At 37.0% G+C, this 12040-nt stretch overlaps 1 protein-coding gene across 1 annotated transcript in view; it reads right to left on the bottom strand.

Annotated features, from left to right (window-relative positions):
- The window catches only part of LOC140139502 (sialidase-3-like), a 29641-nt gene extending 17949 nt beyond the window's left edge, over positions 1-11692 (bottom strand). The window contains exons 1-3 of the mRNA XM_072161232.1: positions 11604-11692; positions 8189-8275; positions 2021-2154 (exon numbers count right to left, since the gene is read on the bottom strand). Of these exons, the coding sequence (XP_072017333.1) occupies positions 2021-2154; positions 8189-8275; positions 11604-11655 (273 nt within the window). The 5' untranslated portion in view covers positions 11656-11692. The remainder of the gene's footprint in view (positions 1-2020; positions 2155-8188; positions 8276-11603) is intronic.
- Between the last annotated feature and the right edge of the window lie 348 nt (positions 11693-12040).

Raw genomic sequence — 12040 nt, forward strand, 5'->3', positions numbered from 1 at the left:
TATTAATATTAATAATGTACAAACATTGAAAAAGGGGGCCTAAGAGTATGTCTATTTTTAATCATATATTAATTCCGCCATGCCCAAACATATTTTATATATGAAATCGTGTAAAACTGACCCCTTGTAAATCTATGGAACCCCAAATTCCAATCAAAAATAAAAACAACTTTGTTATCAAATACGCTAGGACTATACATTGTATTACAGGAATTTAATAGATGGTGCATTTTAATAAATAAATAGATTAACACCGGTAATGGACGAGAAATATTTGGCAATACCGGATTGACCACAAAGGCAGTGAATAAAGAAATTAATAAAAATAAAAATAAATTAAATGAGAAAATGAAAGCAAGGACATTTGGTGAAGTATTGTGCGAAGGAGTCCTACATGTTATCCTGGCCCAGGACACTGATTAATGTAAATTCAACCCATAGTTATTTTATCTGCTTTTGCCAGCATTCAACCTGTTCAAGGTGATTTATGCCTATTTTAAATAAAATTCCGAAATATGAAGTATCAACGTTGTATCGTGCACAAATTATGATCCGAGACTATTTCATTTGACACGGTTGTATGGATTTCAAAAGATCGGTCCTATAATAGATATCGATTAGAGAATTACAGCAAGAGACTTTGAGGATGCCGTAATCCTCTTGACCATCAACCAATCAGATAGACATATTTCAGAAATATATTCGTAGAGTTGAAACTTGTTCAACTCTTGAAATATATATTTCAAGTAATCTCGTTTCACATTTAGCAGCATTTTGGCTTGCAATAAAGTCACGAAGGGCGGTAATGCTAATATACGATTTCAGTCAAATATTGGTGCAAATATACGATTTCGGTCAACTATTTGGCTAGTCTTTGCCCAAAATTATGAAATGTATATCAGTAACAACTCTTAGGAGGGTTTTCGAGTAATTTTAACGAAATAATGAGGTAAAATAAAAGAAAACCCACTTACAATTTTGGACTTGACGCTTAACTGTGGTGTTCTAGGGAATTAAAATATCACAATTAATATGTTTAATTCAAAATCGTTGTCCTACAAGCACATGTTAAATGGCTCGATTCACATTAGGTATAAGTTGGGACATTGTCAGGTTGAATAGGTTGAAAAAGAAAAAGCCATTGACCTAGGTAAGCTAAATGTATAGAATTGTAAACAAAATGTGAAACATAAATAACAATTAGCCATGTGTTTGATAATTATAGAAAATAAAATATGCAAAATTGCTTCTCAAAGCAAATTAAATTACCTGGAATATGATTGTATGGTGTTAAAGTATGCAGTTTAAAGTGAATTGTAAACAAAATGTGAAAAAGAAATGGCCCTCTTGCATTATATGACCACTGGGGGTCACTTATATTCAATTTGCTCCTCCTGATCATCCTCCATCCCGCAAATTATGCTAATTATATACCAATTATTTACTGATGTTAATAATTTTTACAACATTTATTATGCTTACTGTATTGGTCTCATCACAAGCTTTAGTTTGACACCAAATTTAACTACATAGGCTGTAGGCCTCCCCGGGGTAGGCCTATATTATGAACCCCAAAATGTTACATCTCCACTTAAAACGCATGGTCACTTATTGACTTATTTATTGACTTATTTATTTCTTTATTAACTTATTAATTAATTTATTCATTTTTATTTTACAGACATTAAATCATGACAGTAGTTCAATATTGAGTTTACCTATTATTGTATTGACTACGTTAAAGAAATTCTCTAATTTGTGCTTACCTAGGTCAACGGGCAATACTTGTTAACAGTCGGGCAACGCTGTGAATTGTAGAAATATATCTTTCTCCGGTTCATAGTTTTATATTCGAAGCCGCATATATTTTGACGACCAAAAAGTATTCGAAGCCGAATATTCGCCTTCGAATATACACTTTGAACCAGCCTTAAGTCTTTATTGGGCGTTTTATCGGCAGTCGCCCAGTAATGAGTGTGATTTTCAGTCTCAATATCTATAACAACCTGTAATAACTTACTGTTGCTTCATCACTAAATATTGCAATGCCGTTTGTATCTTCCCTATAGCCAAGGCTGCCTCCTGGATGCCACGTGTTACCGTGATCATCACTGTATATCACATTGGATTGGGGGTAACTCCCATTTGTAAAATCTGCAAAGTGTAAGGTAAACATACTGATAGATGAGAAATGGGTGTTGGCTCAATTAAAATAAAAAATGGCAGAACATTAATAAATTGACATATTTTGATCAGGGAAGAAAGTAGGGAAGAATAATTATAATGTACATTCATGTAGTGCATACAGCTTTCTTGCACATCCAAGTCTGTAAATATTGCCACAATATTGAATGAGGAATACTGCAACCATAATGCTTTTAGGCCGTGTAAAATTAATATTTTGGTTCTCGTCCCTCCCTCCTCAATTTCTGGGATTTGTCAGATTTTTTTTTTTTTTTAGAATTTTTCAATTTTTTAGACTTTGGAATGATTTATGAAATCTTCATACATATAAATAAGTTTATTAGAGAACAAGCATCACTTCCAAGTCTTTTGTGGTACTCTAGGGGTTTATCCTCAGAATCTCACATTTGAAAAAAAAGGGCCTCATCGTTTCCTCGAGCACTGTTGGAGAAGACCGAAAACTACTGACAATGCTAATTTTACATTGAAAAAAAACAAAAAAACCTCCCTCCCTCATCAATTCATGAAAATCCTCTGGACGAGAACCAAAACATTAATTTTATACGGCCTTATACAACAGGAGCTTAAAGGTATGGGTCCTTAACAGGGGCGTAGCCAGCTTTCTTGGTCGGGGGGGGGGGGGCAAAATAAAATTTTTGGGGCACAGACGAAAAAAATTGCAGTTGCGTCATACAATACATAGAGACTGTATGTCTTCGAGCTTCCCGAAAAGGACCTTATTGGGATGATGTGCGCGCGTAGCGCGAAAAAATTGTATTTTACACTATTTTCGCCCATTATCCGGCTAAAAAGGGCTTTATTGTTACAATGTGCGCGCGTAGCGCGGAAATTTTTGTATTTTACACTATTTTGGCCCTAAATTTTGCTAGAAAAGGGGCTCCTTGCCCTTTTCTTTTCCTTTGCCCTCCTGATTTTCTCTTTCATTTTTTTTTTAGAGGGCACTTTTTTCTTTCATTTTTTTTTTTTTTGTCAGGGGCGGCACTCTACCCCCCCGCCAACACCCCCCTCCCCCGCTGGCTACGCTACTGGTCCTTAATATATTGTGCTCTATTATTTTAGTTTAAATCTGAGTACTAAGTCTAAGTAAAACACAAAGTCTTCCCTGTAACATGTTCTATTAGCTAGACACACCCAACATTGGAAACAGATGAAACAGATGATGAACCAAATCAGAGTGATGTCTACAGAATATCAATAAGAGCAAAACTTCTGACCGGTATACATTTACAAGGAAACCGGGAAAAGTTCAACCAATTTAACATTGAGCCAATGCCTGCTGTGTGGCGAAGCTGCAGAAACATGCAGGGGACAATTCCTTGTCTGCTGTTCAGAATTTCTAGTGCACTTTTTGTATTCCAATTGATCCATGTTGTTTTTGCAGATTTAGCACTTCTGTGGTCCTTGGAACTGGACATTTTTGGATATACATTTACTGTGGTTGTCCCCTCTGCGTATCACGTCTGTAGTCTGTATTTGACTCGTTTCCTACGTCAAGTTGGTGTACATTGCACCTTTTCTTTCCAGTTGTTCGTATATTCAAGGTATCCTCGTGTAAACAATACAATATACATTGGACCTTTGTTTCATTAATGCTCTGCGTGCTAGCCATAGGCTTCAACATAAAAAGTCCAAATTGTAAGATATTTTCTCAAAATATCAAGAGCTATCTAAAGAACCACTGAACCAATACTAGGCTTGTTTGTACTCATTTCAATGCATTTTTCATGCTGATTCCAAATATGGTAATGAAAATTTACATTTTGGAAATTTTTGAATTTTTAGAAGTTTTTTGAAACATGTCGTTGGCAGTCGACACCCGCGTCATGTCCATATGCACCATGAAACGGTTTGAATTGCAGTCTGCGCACATCACGCACAAGCAGTGATTAGCTATTAATGATGTCATGTGCTTTGAGTAATTTAATTTGATTATTTATCTTTGTTTAAAATTAAAATATATTTCATAAGACATTTTAGGGATTCCCCTCGCAGTTGAGCAACAACAAATTGAATCATTTCTAATTTGGGATAGTTTGGAATTCCCCGAGATTGTAAAGTGAAAATGACATAATTACTGGGAAAAACCAAAAGGAAGTTATGTAATGTGAAAGGTTGATCATGTTTAAAATTGTTCCTTGGAATTTCCAAGATCACATCATGTGTTGTAAAATAGTGACTATTAAAATAATGGGATTTTCCCGTGCCTGGTATATAAGAAAATGTAAACACAATTTTGTACAATTGAATGTTGTTTGGGGCTAACTAATGTGCTTACAGTCCAATTTCTTCAAAGAAAGGAAATTGCGAACCAGAAATATTTTATGTAGCCAATGTACTACTGCATGCCAGTGTTGCCGGAGAAGATCTAGTTTACGTCAAAGTGCGTACCTCTTCCACAAAAGGAAATTATATTCTTCTGTCGACTTGCTGAAGTCTGGTTTATGAAACATTAAACAACACATCTGTCAAAGTAAGTGGAAACGGGCTGTTTCCTGGTGAAAGTGTGAAAAGTGAAAATAGCACCATTTTGGAGATAGAGAACGGCGCATTGAGTTAAGTGTCTGGAGCAAGGAGTTAAGTGTGGAAAAAGCAGCACCATTTCTGAGCGAGGATTTTATACGCAAAGGATTTTACGCATAGGATCATAACTGCAAGTCTTCAGTGGACTTTGCTGAAAATTGATCATCGCAGGACAAGTGAACCAGGATATACATCAAGAACATTGAGAACAAGAACCTTACAATCAACTACAAGATGAAGGTTGCCGGATAAGTAACTTTGCTAAATGAGTGTATCTGTATCATTGATTGTATGTGCATTTGTTGTCATATATTGTACCAATCATATTTTACTTTCAATTAAAGACTTGGATATTGTCAACTTAATTAATCAGTGTGTTTTGTTGTGCATTCTGAAGTGAATTTGGGATAAAGGTGTTTTTGGCCTTGAGTCATTAAGCAACTCGTAACAATGCACTGTGGCAATAACACAAATACCCCCCCAATTATTTCCAACATGCCTAAATACATTCGGTCATTTCAAATGTTTAGTTTTAGTTTTGGTTTTGGTCACGTGGTTTCCTATTATCCTGCCTAACCACTTGACTCACAAGATATCGAATTATTGGTTTCTACCTTTTGTTAAAAACTGAACATTTGTATCAGGCAGATTCGGTTTTCGTTTCAGTTTCTTATAAGTGGTGTGAATAAGAAATTTATTTGGTTTGAAGTTACCTGATCTAAGTATACAAAAGAAATGTTTAAATTTCGCAGTGCAATATTCACAAGCAGAGAAATCGAGCATGTCGATCTACATTGAAAAACGTGGTTTAAAAACCCCCAATAAGCTAAGGCTATTTTACCTGTGAAAAAATATAGACCATCGAAATATTGGCATTCGTCATTACAAAAGCGGTGACTGAGTTGTTATAAACAAAATCGCGACATTACAAAAGCGGCGACTGAAGTGTTATAAACAAAATCGATCCATCCCTCATTTCAAATATATAGTTTTGGTTTCTCTTTTGTTCAGAAACCAAAATCAAGGGATTAAAAAGTAGAGCTGATCTGGTCTGCAATCATAACACTATTATGCTGGGAGGACACAGTATAGGGTATACACCAGGCACAAAAAGAAACTCGTCAGTTATATTCATCCTTGCTGTTCAATAACTTGATAATTTTGTATTATTCTGAAATATACATTTTGTTAATTGGACTTTGCTTTCTCATTTGACACCATGTTCGTGAAAAACGAACAAGAATTGACCAAGATATGCGCCTCCAAAGCCTCAAACCCCAAAATCAAAAGTTGCATTTTCAACGATTTTCAATGGGAACACATCGTTGTATTGCACACAAGCACCACGGGCCAATCAATAAAGCACACAGTGTAACAGGCACAATTGAATCGTTAAAATTGCAACTTTTCATTTTGGGGTTTGAGAGTTTGGAGGCGCATATCTTGGTCAATTCTTGCTCAATGTTCAAGAACAGGGTGTCAAATGAGAAAGAAAAGTCAAATTAACAAAATGTATATTTCAGAATAATCCAAAATTATGAAGTTATTGAACAGCAAGGATGAATATAACTGACGAGTTTTCTTTTTGTGCCTGGTGTATAACCAGAAGTATACAATAGCCTATTGTGCTAACATAATTATTATCATGATTGATATCGGAAATCTATCCCGCGGACGACAGTTGATGCTCTCTGTCGACGGTAGGTGGCATATTACACTCACGAGCTCTAGGCCTAGAAATCATATACATGCGCGTATATTGAAGGATGGGGTGGGGTGGGGTGATTTGTTTGTTTGTATGAAACATAAACGATGCATGGAGATGATTTGATTATTATTAGTTTATTATCCCCGGGAAGCACAACCCATACCTCTTCTCTTTAAGAGGGGGCTCCCCTCCCTATATAACCACATCTTCCCTAAATTACCCCTTTCCCCTCCTCCTCCCCTACATTCGATATCTTCATCTCGAGCTCTCCTCCCCTTCTCTTTCACTTCCAATGCTCTCTCTCATATGTTTCTCTCTCTCCCGGCCCATATCCCCCCTGCCCTCCACCCCCCCACACACACACATCACACAATCTCTTCTCCCTCTATCTTCTATTTTGCAGTAAAAATTGCTTCATTATGCGTCATTAGGTTATTAGAGGTCATATAATGGCCTTCCATCGATTCTGGTACATGGGATTAAGGACATGAATCGATTTTGTTTATAGCACCTATACAATTACAATAGTGGCCCCTTTTGTAATGTCGAATGCAAATATTTCGATGGTCTATAAATTTTCACAGTGAAATCAGCTTAGGCTATTTCGTAGTCTCAAGTCAATGCTTTTAAACTAAATCAATGCTTTCAAATGTAGACTGCTTTGTTCGACTTCTCTGCTCGTGAATATTGCACTGCGAAATTTAAACATTTCTTTTGTATACTTAGATCAGGTAACTCGAAAATCCTGTAATTTTATTCGTCACACCACTTATAAGAAACTGAAACCAAAACCGAAACTACCTGTCACAAATGTTTAGTTTTAAACAAAAGGTAGAAACAATGAGTTCGATATCTTGTGATTCAAGTGGTTAGGCAGGACAATAGAAAACCACGTGACCAAAACCAAAACCAAAACTAAAACTCAATATTTGAAATGAGGCCATGTCCTTAATCCCATGTACCAGAATCAATGAAAGGCTATTATATGTGACTTCCAATATAAGCTAATGACCTTTACTGAAGCAATTTTTACTGGAAATTAAAATAGAAGATAGAGGGGGAAAGAGAGAAGATACAGGGTGAAAGAGAGTGTGTGTGGGTGGAAAAGAGAGAGTGTGTGTTGGGGAGGTAAGGGCAGGGAGAAAGGGAAACAGATGGGAGAGAGCATTGGAAGTGAAAAGGGAAGGGGGAGGAGAGCTCGAGATAGAGGAGATATCGAATATAGGGGAAGCGAGGAGGGGGAGAAGGAGACACTTAGGGAAGAGGAGGTTATATAAGTGGGGGGGGGGGGGAAGGGGAGCCTAGGTCAAAGGTATGAGTTGTGCTTACCGGGGATAATAAACTAATTCATAATCAAATCATCTCCATGCATCGTTTATGTTTCATACAAACAAACAAAGCCCCCATCCACCCCTCAATATACGCGCATGTATATGATTTCTAGGCCTATAACTCTGGGTGTAATATGCCACCTTCGACAGAGAGCATCAACTGTCATCCGCGGGGATAGATTTCCGATATCAATCATGATAATAAGTATGTTAGCACAATAGGCTATTGTATACTTCTGGTTATATACCCTATACTGTGTCCTCCCAGCATAATAATGTTATGATTGCAGACCAGATCTGCTCTACTTTTTAATCCCTTGAGTTTTGGTTTCTGAACAAAAGAGAAAACAAAACTAATGATTTGAAATGAGGGATTGTGTAAAGATGACAGTGAGTCCTAAATCTCCTTCAATGTGCTGCATACCTATTTGTTCTGAGTCAGTCACCTTTGTCCAAAATCTACCGGGCACTATGAGTCTGCCTGATTTCATCTGGATGCCATGCCCAGGGGCTACAAAGAAGAAAACAATTGTTGATTTATATAACTTTGCAACCATATCGTCAGATTTGTGTTGGGCCTCAGTATTTTTTTAAATTTTTTAACCTTGCGCTCCTTCAGAAGACTCTCAGAAAATTACCTCGGCTCAAAACAAATCCCACCGCTTTCACATAATTACCTCAAAACAGAATTAACTCAATACACATTACTGTTTATAACAGATTTCATTATTGTCCTCATTATCCTTTAGTCACAAATAACAAACTTTGCGTGTTCTAACTCCTCAAGCACCAAATACATAAAACACCAAATTAGAAACGACAGAATATTGCCTATTCTGGATGTTAGTTATATGTGCCACCTCATCAAACTTGCTTCAATGTTATATTGTTCTGCTAATAGATCATCACATCAAAGTAACAGTGGGAATTCTTTGGGAATCAGACCATTCAGGGCATTCTCAGAATATACATACATTATCTTCCAAGAACAAGCGACAGGATCAGCTTAACCCCCCCCCCAAAAAAAAACCCCAACAAAACAAAACAAAACAAGCAAACAAACAAACAAAAACGCTGTTTTGGGGACCATCCGAACAAGATTTTCCATGTTCATTTAATATATGCCTGTAAAATCAGCTGTTTCTTTGGTCAAAATCGATTGAATTTGATTTACATTGCTGCATATGTGTCAAATCAGCTGTTTTGTGGCAAAAGTGGTTTTATCTTGACTGAAAAAAATGTAAGTAAAGCGTAGAAAAAAAGACAAACCAATGATGCTATACTGTACCTGTACCTGGAGCATAGAGTGATGGCCTTGGTTTGATGAGTTGCATTGCTTCATGATTCAATAAAGCTATACTGTACCTGGAGCATAGAGTGATGGCCTTGGCTTGATGAGTTGTATCGCTTCATGATTCAATACAAATATTCGGTACCTGGAGCATAGAGTGATGGACTTGGCTTGATGAGTTGTATCGCTTCATGATTCAATAAAGCTATACTGTAGCCTACCTGGAGCATAGAGTGATGGCCTTGGCTTGATGAGGTGTATTGCTTCATGATTCAATAAAGCTATACTGTACCTGGAGCATAGAGTGATGGACTTGGCTTGATGAGTTATATTGATTCATGATTCAATAAAGCTCTGCTGTCACTTTCAAGAAACTGTTAAAAACTCATTTATTCTGAACTTTTGTTTTTCCTCAGGTCAGCAAGTCATGATTTGGAGACTGCGATACAGGCTCACCAAAATCAATTAATTCTTCCTGTTCAATTTCATGTTGTTTGTAATTTATTCATGTAATGATTTATAATGCCGCTTTGGTGACCCAAATGTATTTGTTCATTATTGAATAAAAAATTCGTATATGTATGTATGTAGGTAAGTATGCAACATAAATAGTCACTCGATAGTACACTACTGTACAAGGCTACTGTAACATCTGTAACATTGTTAACACATGTTATAACACCAAATTCAATATTTATCAACCACTCAATGAGCACATCACCCTGGACACACCGTATTGATGCAAAACAATTGTCATTATTATAGTTAGTCTCGGAAGTATTCACAACAAAGTCACTTGCGGACTAAAAATTCTTGGCTTTTCAAATAGGCGGTGCAGTGTAAGGCGATCGCTAGATACCTCAGCATTAGCGCAGCCATTGGCTCAAATATTATCTGGAAGCAACGCGCTCGCACTATTTTGCAGTGATAATGGCTTGCCGATTTGCTGAGGTATCTGGCAATTGTCCCAACCATAATAATATTGGTATCTCATCATTTTCTTTTTCTTTCTCACTGTTGCGTAATTATTGCATTACTATGCTCCGCTTGTATTATATATAATGTATGTTACTGTGGTTTTATATGCAATAAAAGATATGAATATGTATGCATGTATGTATGTATGTACACTGTACCTGGAGCATAGCGTGATGGCCTTGGCTTGATGAGTTGTATTGCTTCATGATTCAATAAAGCTATACTGTACCTGGAGCATAGAATGATGGTCTTGGCTTGATGAGTTGTATTGCTTCATGATTCAATAAAGCTATACTGTACCTGGAGCATAGCGTGATGGCCTTGGCTTGATGAGTTGTATTGCTTCATGATTCAATAAAGCTATACTGTACCTGGAGCATAGAGTGATGGCCTTGGCTTGATGAGTTGTATTGCTTCATGATTCAATAAAGCTATACTGTACCTGGAGCATAGAGTGATGTCCTTGGCTTGATGAGTTGTATTGCTTCATGATTCAATAAAGCTATACTGTACCTGGAGCATAGAGTGATGGTCTTGGCTTGATGAGTTGTATTGCTTCATGATTCAATAAAGCTATACTGTACCTGGAGCATAGAGTGATGGCCTTGGCTTGATGAGTTGTATTGCTTCATGATTCAATAAAGCTATACTGTACCTGGAGCATAGAGTGATGGCCTTGGCTTGATGAGTTGTATTGCTTCATGATTCAATAAAGCTATACTGTACCTGGAGCATAGAGTGATGGCCTTGGCTTGATGAGTTGTATTGCTTCATGATTCAATAAAGCTATACTGTACCTGGAGCATAGAGTGATGTCCTTGGCTTGATGAGTTGTATTGCTTCATGATTCAATAAAGCTATACTGTACCTAGAGCATAGAGTAATGGCCTTGGCTTGATGAGTTGTATTGCTTTATGATTCAATAACGCTATACTGTACCTGGAGCATAGAGTGATGGCCTTGGGTTGATGAGTTGTATTGATTCATGATTCAATAACGCTATACTGTACCTAGAGCATAGAGTAATGGCCTTGGCTTGATGAGTTGTATTGTTTTATGATTCAATAACGCTATACTGTACCTGGAGCATAGAGTGATGGCCTTGGCTTGATGAGTTGTATTGCTTCATGATTCAATAACGCTATACTGTACCTAGAGCATAGAGTGATGTCCTTGGCTTGATGAGTTGTATTGCTTCATGATTCAATAAAGCTATACTGTACCTGGAGCATAGAGTGATGGCCTTGGCTTGATGAGTTGCATTGCTTCATGATTCAATAAAGCTATACTGTGCCTAGAGCATAGAGTGATGTCCTTGGCCTGATGAGTTGTATTGCTGCATGATTCAATAAAGCTATACTGTACCTGGAGCATAGAGTTATAGTCTTGGCTTCATGAGTTGCATTGCTTCATGATTCAATAAAGCTATACTGTACTTGGAGCATGGAGTGATGGCCTTGGCTTCATGAGTTGTATTGCTTCATGATTAAATAAAGCTATACTGGAGCATAGAGCGATGGCCTTGGCTTGATATAGTATTGATTCATGATTCAATGAAGCTATACTGTACCTTGACCATAGAGCCATGACCTTGGCTTGATTTGTTGTATTGCGTGATTCATCTCTTGTGGTTCTGTCCAAGTTAAACCTAAATCAAAACTCTTTGATAAAGAGTAACAAAAATACGAATTATTGAATCATTTATGGGCTAACAGAGTGCGCATCCTATGATTTATGATCACGGAAATATAATAATAATAATAATAATGAATGGTTCTTTTAAGGCGCAAAATCTTCCGTGGAACTCAGAACGCGCAAACACATGAAAAAAGACAAACAAACAAAGAAGCAATTAATTCTGTGAATCTGGAAATGCTTGACGAAAGAGATGGGTTTCAAGCTGACGTTTAAATTGAGAAAGTGTGGGGATGTTACGAAGGTTGTTTGGAAGCGAGTTCCAAGCAGTTGGAGCAGCAAAATGAAATTTTTCAGAGGATGATCGAAGGG

The sequence above is a fragment of the Amphiura filiformis genome, chromosome 18 (genome assembly GCF_039555335.1).
Source record: "Amphiura filiformis chromosome 18, Afil_fr2py, whole genome shotgun sequence".
NCBI lineage: Eukaryota > Metazoa > Echinodermata > Ophiuroidea > Amphilepidida > Amphiuridae > Amphiura > Amphiura filiformis.